Source organism: Ctenocephalides felis, unplaced genomic scaffold (assembly GCF_003426905.1).
Source record: "Ctenocephalides felis isolate EL2017-DRISC unplaced genomic scaffold, ASM342690v1 CF-g0.4_SCAFFOLD_01886, whole genome shotgun sequence".
In the NCBI taxonomy this organism is placed as follows: domain Eukaryota; kingdom Metazoa; phylum Arthropoda; class Insecta; order Siphonaptera; family Pulicidae; genus Ctenocephalides; species Ctenocephalides felis.
Genome location: NW_020538040.1, coordinates 24194604 through 24217399, shown reverse-complemented (window position 1 = coordinate 24217399; position 22796 = coordinate 24194604). Strand labels below are relative to the sequence as shown.

General features: G+C 28.4%; 3 protein-coding genes across 5 annotated transcripts; 1 reads left to right on the top strand and 2 right to left on the bottom strand.

Annotated features, from left to right (window-relative positions):
- Positions 1-327: 327 nt before the first annotated feature.
- Positions 328-13757, bottom strand: LOC113378094 (RE1-silencing transcription factor-like). Of its 2 annotated transcripts, none has more exons than XM_026618609.1 (5): positions 13667-13757; positions 10164-10859; positions 9971-10053; positions 9162-9342; positions 328-356 (listed from the first exon to the last, which is right to left on the bottom strand). In XM_026618609.1, exons 2-5 carry the CDS (start codon positions 10857-10859, stop codon positions 348-350), a joined length of 969 nt encoding a protein of 322 aa, XP_026474394.1. In that variant the 5' UTR covers positions 13667-13757; the 3' UTR covers positions 328-347. The 2 variants fall into 2 exon arrangements, with proteins under 2 accessions (XP_026474394.1, XP_026474393.1); XM_026618608.1 differs by lacking the exon at positions 328-356 and adding an exon at positions 8119-8635 and having other exon boundaries at positions 10173-10859.
- Positions 13758-13956: 199 nt separating this feature from the next.
- LOC113376568 (phospholipid phosphatase 6) lies at positions 13957-18517 on the top strand. 2 transcript variants are annotated; one of them, XM_026616530.1, is made up of 5 exons: positions 13957-14195; positions 15654-15813; positions 15995-16094; positions 16169-16274; positions 17415-18517. In XM_026616530.1, exons 2-5 carry the CDS (start codon positions 15658-15660, stop codon positions 17701-17703), a joined length of 651 nt encoding a protein of 216 aa, XP_026472315.1. In that variant the 5' UTR covers positions 13957-14195; positions 15654-15657; the 3' UTR covers positions 17704-18517. The 2 variants fall into 2 exon arrangements, with proteins under 2 accessions (XP_026472315.1, XP_026472314.1); XM_026616529.1 differs by having other exon boundaries at positions 13957-14289.
- Position 18518: 1 nt separating this feature from the next.
- LOC113376567 (leucine-rich repeat-containing protein 59-like) lies at positions 18519-21502 on the bottom strand. The gene is made up of 4 exons (XM_026616528.1): positions 21275-21502; positions 21138-21197; positions 19268-19537; positions 18519-19192 (listed from the first exon to the last, which is right to left on the bottom strand). The coding sequence occupies exons 1-4, from the start codon at positions 21362-21364 to the stop codon at positions 18572-18574; spliced, it is 1041 nt and encodes a 346-aa protein (XP_026472313.1). The 5' UTR covers positions 21365-21502; the 3' UTR covers positions 18519-18571.
- Positions 21503-22796: the final 1294 nt, after the last annotated feature.

Sequence of the window (22796 nt, the reverse complement as noted above, 5' to 3'; positions counted from 1 at the left end):
TTTATTGATCTCCATATAACGCGGTAGAATTGCTGTGATTTGTACTGATTCTGAGTTTCTCATATCACAGTTTCCATACAACGCGATATCCAGATTCAATAGAACGCACTACGAATTAGTAGCCTGGATAGTATGTGAAACTCAAGTTTCTTCTAACACGGTTTCCATACTACGCGGTACGCACTCACTATATTAACAAAAGATTGACTGTATATATATGTACATAACTCACATAGTTTTATTTTCAGCCATAGAATCAGGATCGGTCAAAATTTCTAACAAAAATTCAGATGAAGAATACGGAAATCTACATTTTCCGATAGAAGCTGCTTTATGGTCTTACTGGGCTACTCCATCTACAATAGTCGGAAAGCCACAATTCAGAGCTATACTAAAGTGAGTGATTACCTCAATCTCCAAAAAATGGTCTATATATATATATATATTTATATTAAACCGTGAAGTTTTTATACCGATCCATAAAATATTGCTCGGTTCTCAGTAACGGTTTACACTACAAATCTGCATAGCTTCAAATCGCGAGATCTGTTTGAAATTATTAGTAAAATTAAATATTTACCGCAAGGATAAATAAATATGTTAGCATATTTGAAAAAAATATATATCTAAGAAGCCTAAAATAGAGACTATTGTGTAATTATTTATATTATATGTACCAAAAATTGGAAAATATAAAAATAGCACAATAATTCTGAATGTCAGTTCCAAATAAAAATTAGCCTCAGGCGTTTAAGTTTATTTTTCATATTAAATATTTAAAATTCTCTTTTCTTTTTAAATTATGAGGAAATAAAATTATTTATTTATTCGAATCAAAATCATTTTTAACTGTAGTTTATTCGGGATATGTCTGCCATGTGAATGCACAAATAGTGAAGTTATGGCCGAGTATAGTCTAAAATCAGTAATAGGAACACCAGAAAATAATTTCCTGCAAAGCATAGAATTAAGTGACCAAGAAATTATAGAATATGTAGAAAAGGCAAGACTCATCACTGTAAGCATTAGCAAAGAAGCCGAAAAATTAATACGAATGTACTTTATGGCTACTAGGAGAACCAGACAAGGTTTGTAATGTGAATAATGAACATTTAATAAATATTTAAAAAAAAGGTTTGCGCACAAATTACATAAAAAGCGGAAGGGTAACATTACATGAGATATATAATATTATGAAAAAATCAAATAATTCTTCTTTTATTATTATTATCTGAACAGAAATAAGAAGTTAAGGGTTCTATAAGCTGTTGTAGTGATTTGACCTAGCTATCTACGTTGGTTTTATAGATGACAATTAAAACAGTTGTCCTCTCTCTATGTGACGAATATTATTATTACAATTTCTGTAATAGTGATCATCCATTTTATTGATGCAGCAATTCTGCGGAACGGCTATTTTCACTTGGAAACATATTACTACTACTATATTTCCAAGTGAAAACCTGGTAACTTTATGCATGTTGACAATCATCTCAATTTAAACTTTTTTACTTTCCGCAGGGCAAATAGTCTCAAAATAAGAAAACTTGGTTATATCTTTAGTAGTCGAGAGCTAATCATTATGGTACATTTAAAAAAAAAAAGTATGTATATGTAATAGTATATGCATGCGTAGTATGTAGGTATGTATGCACGTTGAAACCCGTTCGAAATATGACGAAGTCCATGCATGAATGTGCGCCATGTGCAATAATATGCATGTAATACTTTCAAATTCAGCCAATTAAGTTATTATTGAAATAAAAGATTATGATTATGACCATGCATTAATGCTTTTTTAAAATCTATTCAATTAAATTTTATAAAATTTTCACTTAAAAAAATATTATAATGAAAGTTCAGTATGTTTTTATTTAGATTTGAAATTTTAATTTATTAACCCTTTCACTACGCGGTGTTTTCCGCAGAAGTGACACTGCTGTACGAGCCAGCAAATCGACCAAGTATTACACAAAAGATTTTTCAATTACTATCAATAAAAATATATTTAAATAATAAAAATAGATTTCTTATAATTCAGAGTGATAAATCTTGAAAAGTCACACACTGGAAGGGGTTAAACAATATCTAGACTTGTTTCCTTCCCCTGACGGAAAATTCCATCATGTTCTAATTTTATTTAATTATTTTTTGTGTTAATCATCGAAACTTTTTGGACGTTTTTAGTGTATTTTTAGAAAATATTCCTAATATTCAGTTAATGGTTTTAGAAATGATGCCAGTGCGTGCAGTGCAGTGCATAACTCGTCTATCGGAAGCCCATTGCCGTCTACGTTATTCTGAGCTTGTAACGCGCCACGACGCAGTGGCGGCAATATGGGTCTGCGAAATGGGCTTATCATACATTTGGGGGGAAGGAATCATACCGGCTCCCACTCCTTTGGCTGTGAATAGCATTAATGAGGTAAGAATTTTTAAACGTCGATTAACACCCATTTTTAACTTCCCGTAGGGTAAGTTATAGTAATCGCAAAAAAAAACAAAAATGAAAATTTTTATATATCTTTACGTTTTAGAGGTTTCTGAACATTTTGGAATGCCTTACAAAAATGGATGTATGTGTGTGTGTGTGCGGATACAAATTTTCGTCGACGATTTAGGAAACACGGTTCAGCCGATTTTAATTATTCAAAAAAACATTCGATTCGTATTGATAAGGAGACGTGCTGATTAGTTTTTAGTAAAGTCAGGTCTAGCCGTTTCGAAGATACGGGGCAAAAAGTTTCCAAAAGGTTAACTCAGTTTTTAAAAGAACGAAGCGTCCGATTTTAAAAATTCAAAAAACATTTTACTTATATTGACAACTGGTTAAATTTTTGGGAAGTCTAGCGGTTTCGGAGATCTAGTAAAAAAAGTTAAAAAAAAGTGCCATGATCATTAGACAAAGGCACAACAAATTATCAGATATTTTATGGAGATTTTGATAATACGTAAATATAAATTTTGGTAACATTTCTATGGGTTCCGTAACATCGTTTATCCATTAGACGGGGACGCAACGCTTACGCGCTTCGATATATCGTCTCCATGCAGGTAAAGCAGCACGATTGCTTTGAAAAAAAGTTCAAAACTTTCGAAAGTTTTAAAAAAAAATTTAATCTTTTTAAAAAAAATAATAATTTTTGGTACGGAAAGTTCCAGCAATTTGCCTTAAGGCACGATGCCATGCACCACTAGTTCATTATCGAATTATCATTCATCGATGAACATAAACTTGAGACAATTTATACTAACAAGAGTCACGATATCGTGCGATTGTGTAGCGATGTCCATGTTCACTTGGAAATATAAATTAAAATTAGTTTCCATTTGAAAATATGCCCATCTCGGGCACTGCAGTGTGAAATGGCACTGGAAAATCTCTCATTCTAACTTCTACGAGTTGGAGTTTAACTCAGTTCACTGACCTGCCCTATTGAAACATATAAACAACAGCCAAATCATCAGAATAAAAATTGTAGATTGATTTTCAATTCTTTAACGTTTCAACACATGTGTGTCATTATTCGGTAAATCTAGATTACACAAAACACAAAATTTGAAACAATATTATTATTATTTTTTTAAATTAACAATTAAATAGTGTTAATGTTATTAAATTGTTTTTCTTAAGAAACATTATTATTTGAAAATTAGTGTTTTGGTTTTTCCTGATTTAGTGTAAGTAAAGTATGTATATTTATTATTGATTGTTTAAATGATTTTTAATAATTGTATTCATTGTGCATACAAAACAAATATTGTAATTCAGATTTAGTGAATGATGACACGCATCAAGAACGAAATGTAAATAAGGAATTAAAAATCAATTTTTAATTCGACGAATTGGCTTGATATATTCTATATATTAGGGAAGGTCAACAAACCATACCTCTAAAATGAATTCTGATGTCCCGTGAATTGATCCAAAGGTTTGAACTTTGAAAAATTCTATTTTGACCCATTTAGAGTGTCGTAGACCATATACCATATATTTATGTATTATATCTAAGAAATCAATAATTATTATTAGTTACTATAATATTTAACCAGATAGATGTAAAAATAAAATAAAAAAAACATATAACTCTCGCGGGGTTCGAGCACTCCGCCCAAAGTTTCTTATGGAAATAACATGGGCAGTGGCGTCGGAACCAAATTTTTGATGGGTGGGCTCGTTTTTTTTTTTTTTTTTTTAGATAGGCAGCCAGTGGTCTCGTTTTTTTATAGAGATATTAGCCCATATAATTTTTTGAGATTGATGGGTGGGCTGAGCCCCCCCATCAAAATTCATGGGTGGGCTCAAGCCCACACAGCCCACACGGTTCCGACGCCACTGAACATGGGTATTAAATTCCATTTGTTTTTTAGATTTTTATAACTTAGAAACAAGTATTTTGAGAATAACATTGTATTTGCTTTTATTGATCATAAATAAAAAAAATTACAACAAAAATTTGATATATTTTATAAAATAAAGTATTTACTTAGGAAGAAGAACTCAGAAACTTTGATTGGAGTGTGAACTATTTTAAAGTCCGCATATTAAAAACCACCCTAACATTAATATAATATTAGTTTTATACAAAAAATGTTGTGCGTCGCATATGTTTTATGATGAACCAATTTCTCATTTCAGATCGACTTAAACCTGAAGCAATTTGAAAACTGGCTAGATAATTACATCTCCTCTGTTATATAGGATCAACCAAATGTCGTTTCAATTTTATATAATTTAACTAATTAATTTATTATGATGATTATTATATATAATTAAATTGTTTATTCATATGTAACCTGTTATACAATGTTATTTTTTATAGTTTCGTTAAAGGATTATGAATGGGGGTCAGTGACCTTACTAAGTGATCCCGAGTCACTCATAGAAAGTATGTTTTATAATACTTTTTAATTCCATATAAGTATATCATATATAAAGACAAAATTATGCCTCAAAATTAGCATTATCATAATATATGTATATTTATATCAAACGTTTTGTATTAGAATTTTATAATCAAAAATCATATCTTAATTATTCAGGAAGAATATATGAAATTATATATTATTAAAAAAATAATACAACCCACTGTTGACAGTTATGAATTTTAATACATAAAACTTGAAATAGCATTATTAAAATTACATTGTTCAACCATTGAACCATTACATTTCATTTTATTTATTATAATGCTGAGAGGAAATATTTCAGCATTTATAAGTCTTTCAAAATATCACATTCCGTTAAAATTATGCATATATATCATAGTATAAGTAATATCGACATTTATTAATCACTACAATGTTTTAATTTACTTCAATTGGAATTTTATAAGAACATCCATAAGTAAATATTTATTACATATAGGCTAGAATTAAAGGATTTCTTTTTAACAGTGCATGTTAGTAATTGAAAAATAGAATATTACTTTTAAATACGTCTAACAAAAAGAATATATAGAACATAGCAACATAAAATAGAATAGACATGTAATAACGATAAAAGTATTTTAGAATTCATTCAAATATAGTAGAATAATTAAATTATAATTATTATAGAAACTTACATTCTACTACATACTATTTAAAAGGGAATTATTGTTAGATATCAATATTGCAAATTGCTATATAAATTTAGCAATCAATATCATATTATAACAAAATAACGTCTAATTAATTTAATATTGGACTAAAAAAAAACCCTTTGTCAGTCGATTCGATCAAAATTTCTTCAATTTTATCGAGCATGCCACAATAGCACCCATTGTTAATATTCAGTCTTTGCCTAATTTAACTTAAAAATAGTTAATACAGATAATCTATCAAATGTTTCTCAAGTTTTTTTGAGTTAAAATATATTTAATCGTGATAAATACATTGTATCAAGAAGAGGGTAATTAAAAATATATTTACCATTTCGCTGAGAAACATTGGATGATTCATCACATGCAAAACCAGATCACAAAATAGTAGGTATAAAGGTTTTGGCATATTTACATATACAATAAAATTTTATATTACATAGAATAAATTGAAACAGGACACAAATAGATTTCGAAGAACAGAAAAGTAAAATTGCATTGCATTATTTCAATCTATTTTGAAAATTATGCTTCACATTATATGCCATATGTCAATTTAATCTATTGTTTAAAATTGTAGTGCCCATACCAGAAAATTAACAGATAATAGATACTTCTTAACAATTCACATACTGATAACCCGTATAAAAATATTTAAAATATCAAAAATTTAACTACATATAAAATAGGAACATTCAGCTCAAATTCTTATAATAGCTTAAATTCAGTTATCAACAGAACAATATAAAAATTGTAAACTATATATTATTATCGAACCAGTGTGACATTTTAAAATCACTATAAACAACACACAGTAGAATCACGTTAATCCAAATTCATTTAGTTATTTGACTTGGGTAACATCACAATAACAGTGGTACCCCAACATACGAGTTTCATTCGTTCCGTAACCACGCTCGTATGTCCAATCGCTGGCATCTCGAAATAAGTTTTTCCATATAAATCATTGCAATACCATTATTTCGTTCTAACACATTAATTTAATTATTGTTGGTTCCTGTCCATACATAATATTCGTTGAACAACTACCATAAACAAGTTGTTTTAACTTTTTCGGGGAGATTTTCATTCACAAATCTTTAGAACCATTCCAATATTTTACAATAATTTTATTCTTTAATTCAAGATACATAGCCCTTTTCTTTAGACAACACATAGTTATAAAAGTAAGTAATATTTTGTAAAAAAAAACGCAAACTCAAGATTTATAGTTGTACAATCACTATTAATGCGTAGTCAAAATTTCAATCGTTAAAATAATGCTCAATTAATTTGCATGTGTAAATCGTTACTTAATAATTAATATTAATGTATAATTGTAATGTTATAAATGACTGACTATAAAATAATTTACTATCATAAATACTTCTATGATAAGAAAATCGTTGTTACAACTGGCTTTTTAACTTCCCGTAGGGTAAGTTATAGTAATCGCAAAAAAATCGAAAATGAAAATTTTTACATTTCTCGACGTTTCAAAGGTTTCTGAATATTTTGGCATACCTTAGAAAAAATGGATGTGTGTGTGTGTGTGTGTGTGCGTGTGTGTATGTATGTGCGGATACAAATTTTCGTCGACGATTTCGGGAACACCGATCAACCGATTTGAATAATTCAAAAAACATTCGATTTGTATTGATAAGGAGACGTGCTGATTAGTTTTTGGCAAAGTCAGGTCTAGCCATTCCGAAAATACGGGGCAAAAAGTGCCGAAAACGGTAACTCAGTTTTTAAGAGAACGGAGCGTCCGATTTTAATAATTTAAAAAACATATTAATAATATTGACAAGGTGAAGAACCGATCAAATTTTCATAAAGACAGGTCTAGCGGTTTAGGAGATCTAATGCAAAAAGTAAAAAAAAATCCCATTCGGCGGTCAAAAATGATCATTAGACATATGCACATCAAATTATCAGATATTTTATAGAGATTTTAACAATAAATATAATTTTGGTTTACATTCCTATGGGTTCCGTACCAATGTTTACGCGTTAGACGTCGACGCGGCCCTTACGCGGTTTGATATTTCGTCTTTATGCAGATAAAGCAGTACGATTGCTTTCAAAAAAAGTTTAGATCTTTCAAAATATGTCAAAATAAAGAAAACATTTTTTTTTTCAAAAAAAAAAAAATTGAGAAAAATAATTTTTTGTCAGATTTATAGTTTCTCAAAAATCTAATTTTTTCGAAGTAAAATTTTTTCAAAAAAGTTAATCCTTTAAATAATTTTTGGTACGGGAAGTTCCAGCAATTTGCCTTAAGGCACGATGCCTTAATTGCCTTAAGACAGAATTCCACTTACAGCTAGTTTTTGTTTTCATTTTGCCATTAACACTTTTCTAGAAAAACCTTACTAACTCAAAGTCGGTATCTTAAATTTTGCTCGTTTCTCGAAGCGACGAATCGCTCTTTTGTAGACTCATATCTCAAAACACTCGTATGAGGGGTCACTCGTAAGTCGGAGTACCACTGTATTTATCACAAGGCTTTATAAGAAGCACTGCTAATGAATAAAAAAATAATATTTTCTTCATCCGTTTTGAACATAAATCAAGTATAAATTTAAAAAAAAAATTCAATTTCAATTTTACCAAATCTTACCCAATCAAATACATTTATTCTGCCTCTTGAATTATATTGTATGGTATATAATTTGATAGTCATATTGTATTTTGATTTTTCTGGGATTAAAAAGAATTCTTATTCCAAATAGCTAAAAATTAATTGCCATGGCATTATTCCTTATAAAGTATTTGTCGGACTATCGCGAGTCTACTGTAACAATCACAGTTCGCATAAGAAAAATCATATAATACGGATTTTTCTACATCAGCTCTTATTCCTTATTGATATCTCTAGCTTTGGACGATAACATAAAACCACGAGGAGAAAAAGTGTCGCAAAATAAATTGTCTTTTTTATGAACCCTACGAACATGAGAACGCAGATTATCTCGTCTCGCACTTCGATAAATGCAGTGTGGACACAAGTGAGGTTTTTCACCTGTGTGCATTCTTCTATGTTGAATCAACTACAAATTGTAAAAGATATATAAAAATGAACGTTTTTTATATTAAAATAAAGATAATATTAATCCTTTTCATACAAGCTTGTATAAGTTGCAGAATTGTTAACAATCAACTGTATTTTCAGTTTTTTATTTAATTTATTTATATAATTAATTTATTATTATTTATTTATTATTTAATTCATTTTTATTATATATTTATTTATTTTTATTATTTTTAGTTTATATATAAGTATTTTTAAAATTCATTTTTTATTTGAATTTAATTTTTATTTTATTTAACAAATTTTGTATAATGTAAGTGTTTTTATATTAGAAGTACTTTTTTCAAACAAGTTTTTAGGTACTTTTATGATATGAGTATTTTTTTTAAACAAATTTTTAGGTATTTTTATGATATAAGTATTTTTTTATTTAAAAAATTAATATGTATTTTTATAATATACGTATTTTAGATATATTTTTAACAAATTAATAAGTATTGTTACAAATTTTTATTTTGTATAATCATATTTAATCGTATGCTTACCTTTTTGAGTTGTACGGTTCGAAAAACACAAATATCACAACAAAAATGACGATTATCCTTATGTTTTTGCATATGCTTTAACATTTCATTTTCACTTGTACGGTCCTTACCACAAATCACACAGGAGATTCTAGGTGTAAAACCTGTTTTTGTAGTATCATTTGAATCATTTGAATGTGCCCTGTAAAATACAAACGTAATTACTGTAATGTACTACTGTATCTTCACTTAATCACATATATTGCATAATTTTCAAAAAATCACACATGTATATATATATATATATATATATATATATATATTGTAGGAACCACCAATGACCCCAAAATACTGCCGACAATGCCAAACATGTATGTAAGTTCTTTCTGCTGCTAAACAAAGCTGTTACCTGTGCTTCGGAGACTTGATCAGTGAAACAGATAATGTCGCAGATGTATTTGTATTAAATTAATCATTATATTTAAAACTAATATTCCAAGAAGCAAAAAACAATATTCCAGGGATTGTGAGTAGAACTTAGATGAACATATTTATGATGATTTAAAAAAACATGATTTTTTAGAATATAAAAAAATTCTATTTGATTCATCTATAATTGAATAAATTGTATACAGTTTTTTTAATTATAAAAATATGTTTTTATTAACAGTAAAGTTAAAACAAAAGCGAAATATGTGTTGCAAATACCAAAATTTGTAGAACACCAAGGGAAAACCATTTTATACTAATTACATAATGATGCTACTAAATATCAATTATAATATTATTTTCATAATATAATATAATATAATATATAAAATAATATTTACCTGAGATGTCTGTAAAATGCTTTTTCAATCGTGCAGGTGTAAGGGCATAATGTACAACGATATTCTTCTCTTTCATATCTGACCTACAATGAAGAATTATCATTTAATATGAATCCATAAAAATTGTGCAGCACAAAAGTATTAAATCACCACAATCAATTTTATAAAAATAACAAACAGATTTATAAAATACCTTACATACCCTCTGCAAGGATAACCGGTCCTGACGCTTTGTTGAACTATTAGAATTTTCATTATAAAGTTTTCCATCAATGGTTGATTCATTTTGAACAAACGATCTTGTAGAAACCACAACTTCATTATTAAAATGCTTGACTTCGAGATGTCTTTGAAGCTCCTCATTGCTTTTCAGAACAGTCTGACACACTGTACATTCGAATGCATCATTTTTAGATAAATTACTTTCATTATAACCATCTTCGGCTTGTGTCTCATCTATTTCATTTTCAGAATTTGAAAATTCTTGTTGCTGATTAAAATGGTTCAACATCAAACTATATACTGGATTGAATTGTTGGTTTATAAAAGCAAAATTTTCAATCTTGAAATTGTTTAGTCCAAAATTATTTATGAAATCTGCAGCATTGTCATTATCAGTATTGGGTTCAGCCTGAGTTTCTCTTTGTTGTTGAGATATATTAGAATGACTGCTGGAATCATTTGATTCAAATTCACTTTGCTGCCCTTCATTTTCAGCATTTATTGTTCTAGAGGAATTTGTTTTGAATATTTCAGGCAGAGCTGAAATTTGAGCATTATGGAATGGAAATTGTGGAATTCTGTTTGCATACAAAGCTGGAGCATTGGAATAAGCAATTGTATTTGCAGACCATAAATTTCCTTGAATGTTCCATATTCCAAACTCCATCTGAAAGAAATAAAAAACACAGTTAGAAAAATGCAGAGATATTTATTCATATAATCTAGTTGGTATTTTATCTGAAACACTTTATTTTATGAAGAGTAATAATACAAAAAAACTACATTTTACTGTATTAATAAAAACAAAACCATAAATATTTTAGTAGTTAGTATTGTCTTCGAATAACTAGTATATAACTTTGAATTCTATTTGAATGTATATACATGAATATAATACTCATGCCAATTTTAACATTATTTACATAAAAGATACACATGTATAAAGAAGAAAATGATAATTTTATACTCTTACAAAAAACAACTTTGACTAACTTTGTTAAAAAAAACAACTTTGACTAACTATTCTATCCACATAAATGCTATATTATAATAAGAAATATATAAGAATTCAGGCTTTTCTCAATAGTAATGAGCTCATTTACCAATCATTTATTCAGAGAATTGTTATCTTCAGGAGACAAACTGTTTTGTTTATTTGATATACCAGTTGCATATCAATCAATTTTGTACGAAGTGAAGTAAAGTGATGTAATTAGACTAAAAAGAATTATTAGATTATAATAAGGTAACTAACTAACTAGAAAATTGAACCTCCTCATAACAAATTTGGATTTCATGATAATATATCAACATAACAAAATTCGGAATAATAATAAAAATTAATGTCATATTGATAATGCACTTTACATTACATTTGCTTATTAAAACTCCAATTTATTTCAACATAAAGAAGATTTAGAGACATTATCTATTTTAGCAAATGCAAACATGAGGAACAATAAATTATTTATTACACAATTTTCATTGCCACTATCCATTGCAGGTTCACAAATTTTGTTCACAAGACGTAACTGGCAAAAAAACTGATTATTGTAAGAGTCCTGTGATTATTGTAAGAGATTTTAATATAAATTTCTCAGAACGTAAAGCTGATGAAACCAAAACAGATGCATGCCACCTTTGGTGCAAAAAATATTCAAGAAAGAGAACTTAATTTTTTCATATCTTACTCTAGTTATAATCCAAATTGCAAATTTGCAAATTGCAAATTTCTTCACTAGAAAATCATCAAATCAATCAAAAGATTCCATCAACTGTGAATTGTTAATAAAGCAATGTATATAATAATGTTAACAATAAGAATATGATAACAATAATAATGTTAACAAGAAAGAAGCAATACGAGTTGACTCAAAATTAATTTCTATAGCCTTCTATTTCCATTTCCACATTAAAAAGTAGAGTAGAAAAGTTCTTATTCCACGAGAACAGACTCCAAGCACTATTATTTTGTAAATATAATTGTCTCAATGGCTTCAAATTTTGCACTAAACAGTGGTTACAGGTCTATGATAAAGCATTTGATTGTTTCCGTTCCTAAATATAAAGACATGCTTTTTAAAAAAAATGTTAAATATCATACAATATTTGAAAATTATCCTGGCATGAACCACCTTATTAATTACATTAGTTTTTATTAGATTTCAAAGATACCTTTACAGAATTCTATGTATCCACTTATTGACTCCTTGTTCAAACTAGATTTAACCAGTTAACTGTGACTGACGAATGTACTCATCATGAAAAAGAGGGGAAATGTTGTGTATTGACAAGTATACTTGCACAGAAATATTTAACCATTGGATATTAGATAGCAAAATACATAATATTCTCAAATTTCTAGATATTTAGAATATTTTGAGGCTATACTAAAGTAAATTGTTGAAAAGTGGCATTTTACCTCGATTGTGACAACGTATAGTGCACAATTCAATGAGAGCACCACAGTCAACTGGATAAATATTAATTGTGATATCCAAGTACTTGAATAAACAAATTTGGAAAAGTTGAAGAACTTTGTGTATTGACAAATATACTTGTCATGCATATAAATCTTTGACCATTGGATATTTAGATGGCAATTTTTGCTTAAAAAAACAAATTTCTAGATATTTAGAATGTTTTGAGGCTATACTAAAGTAAGTTGTTGTAAAGTGGTATTTTACCTCGATTATGATGACACATAGTTTTGTGCACAGTTCAATGGAAGGACCACAGTCAACTGGATAAATATTAATTGTGGTATTCAAATACTTAATTGAATAAACAATTTTTAAAAAGTGGAAGCATGTTGTGTTTTGACGAATATACTTGCATATATATGCAAATCTTTGACCATTGGATATTTTGATAGCATTTTTTGCATAAAAAAAACATAAAATATACTCAAATTTCTAGATATTTGAAATATTTTGAGGCTATACTAAAGTAAATTGTTGAAAAGTGGCATTTTACCTCGATTGTGACAACACATAAATTTGTGCACAGTTCAATGAGAGCACCACAATCCACTGAATAAATATTAATTGTGGTATTCGAGTACTTAATTGAATAAACAATTTTTAAAAAGTGGAAGCATGTTGTGTTTTGATGAATATACTTGTCAAGCATATAAATCTTTGACTATTGGATATATAGATGGCAATTTTTGTTAAAAAAAACATAAAATTTCTAGATATTAGAAGGCTATAATAAAGACACATAGTTTTGTCCACAGTTCAATGAGAGCACCCCAGACAACTGGTTAAATTTTAAGCGTGGTATTTAAGTGGTTAATTCAATAAACAAATTTAGATAGCATTAAAAGTTATGCACATCTGCAGAAAATTATATTATAAACAATTTACAAGCAATGTCATCAATAATCAGCAACTGTTTCTTATGATCCACACCACAAACACATTTTTGATTTTGAATGCAAACAACAAATAGTAATGGTAGTAATAGACTCACCTAACTAGTTATAACTTCAAAATTAATTACCACATTTATTAATTTATAGCATTTTCAGCAACTATTGATCTTTAAAATTCATTCTCCAGCATCATTCATAAACATTGTCATCTGCAATCATAAAATTCTATATAAGTTTTCTAGGAGTAATAATAACTTATAAATACATCAATTATTGTTCAAGCAACATTAAAATATTGCGTATGCATTTAAATAAACATAATACATACAAACTAAATATTCAGTATTTGGTTTATTTTCAAGAACTCATTGTCTGCACATAAATCATGACTAACAAAAAAAGCAAGAAAGAATACATGCGTAGTACAGTCGATAGAAATTTACAGATAAAAGTGCGATAATATTTATCGGTTTGTATAAACAGTTAGTACAATGGGCAATGGAATTAATTTAAAACATTTTTGATAACATTGAGATTGAATAGTCACGGCGAAAGACATTTCAGTGCAATATTTACATAGAAAATATAACCTACAAAAGGAATCGAGTAACTGACATTTGTGTTGAGGTAGGACCGGCAGTACGACTTCATTTCGGCGACGTGCATTTTTTATATATAAATAATTCCATAATAATCAATTATACGCCTAGACAAATTATACGTAAGTTGATAATTATTAATAATGATAAGTACCATCATTTATAATAAATGTATACACTAGATACAATATTCATATTGTTAGTTCATTTCAGTGCATCTTCATAATTACAAATATTAGGTTGTCAAATATCTCCCTTCCGCTTTTTTGCTATTGGTTTATAATACAAAAAGGCGGAAGGGAGATATTTGACAACCTATTATAATTGAAGAATTGTGAAGAACTTTTTATTTCACCAATGTCTTTTACAACAAAATTGAACTGATAATAATAATTCCATAATTCTATACCATTGACGTAAGTTAATGTACAACCTGGCAAAAATGTTATACTCCTGAAAGATTTTGAGAATCTTTTTAATAATATTCCATTTGTAGCTTTTTTTCAATCACAATATTTATTAATGAACATTAATTTCATTAATGGACAGTAACATAAATATAAATAAAATAAAGTACGAAATGAAGAGGATAGTATTTTCATTAAAAAGATATCCGTATTATGATGATTTAATAATAAAATTAATAAATAGAATTTGTGAATAATAAAAATAATACTAGAAAAACAATAAAATGGAATAAAAATAATAAGTTACAGATAATAATGAATATAACAAAATAACAATATTGAAAATAATAAGATCATAATAATAATAATAATATTAATGTTAGCGTTTACCAAGGGCTATTTATGAGATCGTTGGGAATTTTTCGTTTTAGCCTGGTTGGGCGCACTTCTGAAAATACTTTCTGTGCCAAGTAATTTGGGTGTTCGTCAATTTTTCTCTTATAGTTTTTTGATTTTTGTAGCTTAATATTCTTTTTATATCATAATTTTTTGATACAGAAAGTAATATTGTACTTATACGAATTATGGCTTATTGTAAATTTGCTTATATTTTCATAAACAGTCATAATAGCAAAATAATTTGTCATCTATAGACAATCTGTGTGTACGAATGTCTCCTATAGACGACATTCAGTGTGACGAATTTTGCTTCAATTTTTATCCCTCTGAGATTATTGAGAATACTAATTTGTTGTGGTTTTTAGTTTTTTAGCAAATGCGGTTTACTGGCTTGTACATCAGTGTCGCTTTTGCTGAAAACACTCTCGTAGCCACAGAGTTAATTATTAATATCATTTTTGGTACTCTGCCCAAAAGCATGTCAATAGTGTGCAAGAACCACATATCATTGATTTCCTTTCTTTTTCTTGCTTATTACTATTCATATTTTTTAAGTCTCTTTTCTATGCTTTAGTTTTCAATTCCCAGTATTATCTCCTCTCGAGTCAGTCATCTATCATCTACATTCTTCTTCTTCCTCTTTATGCATCTTTTATCTAATTTTTCATTTTCTTTTATAGCAAGATGTACGACGGTGATAAAAATAAATCTAAAAGAAATCATCATCCATTGTTTAAAAAGTTATTAGAAGCTGATGTGCAAATATCAAAGCAGCTTGTACAAGTATGCTTAAAAGTTTTACCACTTCGATCATTAAAAATTCATTACAAACTTCTAGAGGTAAGTATTCAGATTCAAATTGATATTAGATATATTAAAGTGAATGATATACTTTGATTTTCATTTTCCAATTTACTAAAAGATGTAACTAACTTTTAGATGGAAAACGTCTCATGAAATATGTTAAACTATATGTACTGTTATTTAAACAAGAACTATCTTGAATTTTAATTAATACTAGGTCTCTTGCCATGGCATTTTGTGGCTAGGAGCATGGCTAGCGTTTACGTGGCTTGTGAGCAATCCCTCTTTATACCAAATGCAAGTTAATATGTTCATAGGCAAGTTTCAATTAAATCATATTTCAAATCGATGGTCATATAAAGTAATTGAATTTCTATACTTGTTATTGCAGGTCTTTTAATTGATATTGTAATAGTAGCAGTTTTAAAAGCTTTCACAAGAAGAAGACGTCCAAATTCAAAGCATGACTCCTTAGATTTTGGTCCTGACAAATACAGGTAATGGTACCAGAATTGATTCAGCAGCCAAATGATATAAAAAAACTTAGAATGAGCAACCTTCTAAGTTTTTAGAAAGTAAATAGACAAGTGTTCGAGCTTGCAACCATTACCTATATTCTGAATGAATAATTGAATTGAATGAATAACTCTGTGAAGGAGAAGTTTGTCGACGATTTCGGGAACGCCGATCAACCGATTTGAATAATTTAAAAAACATTCGATTCGTATTGATAAGGAGACGTGCTGATTAGTTTTTGGCGAAGGCGGGTCTAGCCGTTCCGAAGATATGGGGCAAAAAGTGCCAAAAACAGTAACTCAGTTTTTAAGAGAACGACGGAGCGTCCGATTTTAATAATTAAAAAAAACATTTTACTTGTTTTGACAAGATGAAAAAACTGATTTAATTTTTGGGAAGCAAGCCCAGCGGTTATGGACTCTTAATAAAAATAAGTTAAAAAAATGTCATTTTGCAGTCAAAAATGTTTATTGGATATATGTACTTCAAATTATCAGATATTTTATAGAGATTTTAATAATGTGTACATATTTTGTGTAAATTTTTTTGGGTTCCATACCAAGATTTTTAATTAAAGTACGGGAAGTTTCAGCAATTTGCCTTAAGGCATGGTCACATGACCCCAATAGTTTTTATATTATTTTAACGTTTTTGATTTATTTTTTTGGAAGTATTATTTTGAAAGCAGCTGTACGTGGTATTTCATTGGTAGGGTTGGCAGCTACTGCTTACAGTTTACTTTCACACTCAAATAAAATACATTTATTGAACCCGAAATGTATAGAATGAAATGCGTTAAACAAATTAATTTAATAGATAGATATCAATTGTAAACCATATTGATTATTTTTTAGTGAACATGGTAACTTTATTTTCGAAATACCAGTTGAACATTTCACTAAAATATCTAAATCTCAATTCTTATTGATTAAGTTGATTATTTACATGTACCGGGAAATTAATGCAACTTGCTTAAGGTGAAATGCTTTTTACAATTGGTGTTTTATACAGTTGCTAGAAGCTGATATTTGTCCTTGCCTAATTACAAAATAAATTATGAGATTTTTTTTTATTAATTATTCATTGAGAAAATATAACCTTACGTAATATTATATTTTCAGTTTTCCCTCTGGTCATGCTTCAAGAGCAGCATTTATCACCTTCTTCTTTTTAAATCTGTACCCTCTAAGTATGTTTTTCTGGCCACCGATTCTTGCATGGAGCACTGCAGTCTGTCTATCGAGATTATTAATGGAACGTCATCATTTGCTTGATATTTTATGCGGTGTTCTATTAGGACTAGTTGAAGGAATGCTGATGGCTCTGATGTGGTGTGAGCAAGAAACAGCAGCTAGTTTACTATCATACATAACTGACGAGAAAGTAGAAGGAGCAGAATATCATGTTTAATTACCATGTTTTAGAATTTGTTTTAAGGAGGTAGTCTGGTCTAGAGGCATTAATTTTATGTGATTTTTGTAAGGTTGCACTAAAAAGACAAACAATATTTTTACTACATTTTTTTTCTCAAGTTATTATTTATTGTTTTGAGAATATAAAATATTAATATAAATTATAAATAGATATATACTTTCAATTCTATAAGGTGATGAATGGGAAATCTTAAAAAATTGGCACCTGACGATACCCTTACCTGACCATACATGATTTTAGTTCTTCATATAATACGAAGAAGAAAAAAGTGTATGTTAATAATCTAGAATAATGTCGGTATCGTATGAGCTACAGACAAGATAAAATAATTGTTTTACACAAAATAATGACTGGTCTGAAGAAAAATTTTATTTTCTTCAGACCCCATTTTATTTTCTTCAAACACCATTTTTTGCTATTCGAATTTTTTTTAAATAGTTAAAATCGGAATTTATAGATGATTAGAATAGTTCATACTAAAGAAGTAAAAGTTGAGAAATCATGAGTGTTATCCTATCGAATAAGTCAGTTTTGAGAAAAACGCATTTAAAGTTTCACATAGGAAGGAATCAGATAAAGATTATGGTGGTTAAACAGCTATATCTATGAAAATAATTTAAATTTTGAAAAATGTTTTTGTACGTATATGACTTTGAAATATCTAAAATCTAAAATGCGAAAAATCGATTTTTTAAAAATTCTAGACCAGAATACCACCTTAAATAAAACTGAATGATTACAAAATGTACATTATTTTTATTTGATAGAAGATAATACAATAAATTAGCCTAGCAGTCTCTTCTGTATCACATCTATTATTTCAGGTAAATCTTCTATAAATTTATTAACAAAAATTAACAATCAACTTAAAAATATAGTTGAATGCATCATAGATCACTCGTCCAATTTCAGAAAAATTTTGTTCGGTCAAATAAATTGAGTAGAAGTCAAAGACTTTTGTCGCTGTGAAGTTGTACGCCGATCGTATATTAAGAAGAATATGTCGCGTTTTAGAAATAGATTCTCCTGTGCCTTTATTAAGTTCTTCGTCTAACTCAAATAAAGTTTTAGTAGAATTCCATGCATTTTCAATGTACCCCAGAGCAATAGCAAATTTGGGTTTATCGTATTTGTGTAATAAAAAGCCAGCTAAGAAACTGACAAATGACACGGTCAGCAAGGAGAAAAAGATGAGAGATAAAAATGATTTCTTTTTGGAATAGGTTTCTTTGATTCTGCCATTTTGTGTACTACCAGCATTCATTTTGACGCTACTGCTGATTTGAGTATCTTCAGAATCTTTTTGTTTTTTTTCTGCTTTTGTAGCCTTCTTTGTATTTTTTTGCTGCCCCTTTTTATTTTGCAACTGCTGCGCCTCCCTTATATCCAAATCACGCTTCCTCTGTGCATTGCGCCTCTCCACTTCTTTATCTAACTGAACTTGCATGTTGGTTAGAAATGAGACCTAATGAAATTATATAAAAAACTTTTATAAATTCAAACACAAAAATTAATTTCAATTACTTTAATCATGGCTTACTATTTTCTTTGCACATGATTGGCATTGTTTCGAATCTAAACATGGTCCCGCTATTTCATTTATTGCGGGAACCAGAGGATTATTCTTTAAGTCCAACCATTTAAGAAATTTACATTGACCTAGGCTCAGTGGTAAGTGCTGGAGTTTGTTGTTATAAAGATCCAGCTCGCGCAAATTCTTTAATTCTCCAAAGTTATCAGGTAACGTTTGCAAGTTGTTCTGGCTAAGGTCAAGCTTTACTAGGCGGGCCAAAGAGGTTGCAAATGTATCCTAAAATAATACATTTTTTATATTATTGAAATTATATTGATTTATACAAAATATATATGGTTTATACAAAAATATATGGAAATGCCCATAATAATATAGTACAGCGGTACACCAACATACAAATGTTTCGAGATACGAGCCGCCAAAAGAGCGATTTGTAGATTCGATATACGAGCTTTGAACGAGCAACAGTTTTCTAGAAAAATGTTATTGGCAAATTGAAAATATTAAAAAATTCATTAGTTGTAACAATCATTTTCCTACCATAGAAATATTTTGGCCGTTTTATTATAGTAAATTATTTTATAGTTAGTGATTTCAATTATATATCTTGATAATATTTTAGTAGTAACGATTTAACTACACGAATATATCGAGTATCGATATTTCACTATACATTAATAGTGATAGTACATGCAATAGTTATACACTGGTTTTTGAAGCAAAATTTCTTTAGGCGAAACTTGGGTGTAAATCTTTGAGAATGCAACAAAAATTGCGTTACGCCCGAACTGTATATCATTCGCTCTCGATGAAATCATTTCAATACGGGTCAATTGAGATTAGTTCATTTCTAAATGCCAATTACAATGACAAACCGATCATGTCATATTAGAAATATGACTTTAATTACATTGTTTTTATACTATACTATACATACTATACATATTTTTAATGATATTATAAATATATAATTTATAATTTATTATTATATAAATGTGTATAATGATTGGCACTAATAAATATGTGCATCACGAATGTTACCATATTACTAATAAACATCATTCAAAATTGTTATATGATGTATTTATTTTTACTTAAAGGCCAACTTGTACAGTAGCAAATAAGTTTTACTTCAATCGCGTGTGAACCTTACGCGCACTCTTTTTTTGTTTTTTGTACTTTTACAAAATATTATTTACTTTTATAACTATAGGTCTAAAGCAGAGGGCTTTGTATCTTGAATTAAAGCTTGGAATTATTGAAAAATACGAGGATGAAGAAGATGTACAAGTGTAACACATCATAGATTTTTACTTTGTAAAAATACAAATAATTGATAAAAGGTATAATTCCAGCTAAAGGCCTTACAATAATTTATAAGCAGCTTTCTGAGGTGGATAAAAATCACTCCGAGAAAGTTGTAACAATTCCAACATGAGAGTTGTTCAACAAAAGATGTCAAACCCATTTCCGCAAAAATTATAAATGGACAGAAAAAAAAACAAAAACCACAGTGATGGAACAAATTATTTACATTTCAATGCATTCATATAAGAAAAATTGCTTTGAGACACGAGCGATTTGACATACAAATTAAGCTCGTACGTCGGGGTATGACTGTATTATTTTATAAATAAATTATTAGTTAATAAATAATTTTTATAAATAAATTAATAATCATGACTGATAATATTAGAGCTTGATAATGATAATGCTAAATAAGTTACCGAATTTAATAAAATTACTGAACACGACAAATTCAGACAAGCTAATAAAAAAACACCTGTAATATTAATATTTCAATTATGTGGTATAAATTACCACTTAGTATAAATTATTTTATTATGGTAAGCATATATATATATATAAATATTACCGGCAATGAGATAATTTTATTGTTCGATAGATCCACGATTGTGACCCTCTTAATAGCAGCCTGAAAGAATAAAAGAATAAACAATATTAATTATTGTTATATTATTTTAATTTCATGACGTTATCCTATTTACTCACAATGTTTTTCACAGGTACGTCTTGAATATCACACATGCTCAAATCCAGTTCGTTGTCATTAACTTTATCCTTAAGATTGATTTTAGGCATGGTTGAAGCTTGAATGCAGGAAAACTCAATGAAAATTATATTAAAACACTGACTACAAAAATCGTTCACAAAACTTAATAAAAACAAAAGAGTTTTCTGTCGTAACCTCCTATAATCATACTTGTGACGTTGACAGTTTTATTTACAAATATGCACAAGTTGACAGGTAAACAAAATCGAGTGTGCCCCGATACGAATCAAGTATTTTAGTATTGCATGAGATGAAATTTTAACGGTTGTCCCATAGATAAAAAAAAAGGAAATATGGATTGTCCTACAGATAACGGATAAGCGATGGATATATTCTTTTTTTATCTATGGATAAGCAGTCAGTTAGCAATTATTATTTGAAATCTTAAATTGTACAATCACATTAATATGGTTCATAGATTCAAACATAAAACTAGAGGTGTATGGCATTGTGCCTTAAGGCAAATTGCTGGAACTTTCCGTACCGTAACGAAATATGTTCGAGAAATATTAAATGTTTTTAAACAGATTATTATAAATTCTGTAATGTCGTCTATTAGCTAATATTAGCTAATATTTATAAGAATTATATAAACTGAATTGCAAAGTTGAAATTATTCACTTAAAGTATATAAGTGAGCTTTAAAACTTTAACCAAAATTAAAATCTTAATTATTTGCGATATTCAAAAAAATAAAATAAAAATAAATAAATAAAAAAAAATGAAATAATATTTTTTTGCCAAAAGTAATTATTTCATCAACACAAGCAGAAAGTTTTTCGAATCATTCCAATCAGATACTTATTTCTCTCATAAACTGCAGTTTTTTGCACATTTAGCTCTGTATCTTTGAAATGACTGGACCTGCCTTTGCCAAAAACTAATTACTGCTTCTCCCAATCATTACAAATTGAATGTTTTTAGATGATTCAAATCGGATGCTCCGTTCTCTTAAAAACTTGATTTTTATTTTCTGCACTCTTTGCTCTATATCTCCGTAAATGCTGGACTTGCTTTTGCCAAAAAGTAATCCATTGCAAATAAAATTGAATAATATTATAGTGACCATACATCCCGATTTGGCCGGGACAGTCCCGGATTATTCTAAAAGCAATATTTGTCATTATCTTAAAAAAATATGGTCACTTTGATATTATAGCTTACATAAAAATAGTATATATAATGTAATAAATATAGTATATTGCATGATATAATAAAAGATAGTAAAAATAGTATAAAATGTAAAAAAAGGTTACATGTTCTAAATAAGCTCTAAACCAAAAACAAAACTAACAACAAAAAAAAGTTAATATCTGATAACGTGGGCATTTATCTTCCAAAGACGACGTTCCCCGATACAAGCCATGTGTGCTCGATTTATCATACATCTTTTGCCCCCCACTTTAGTATAGTATTGTTAAAAAATTCCATGCATTGAAAGTGTAAATATTTCATCAATAT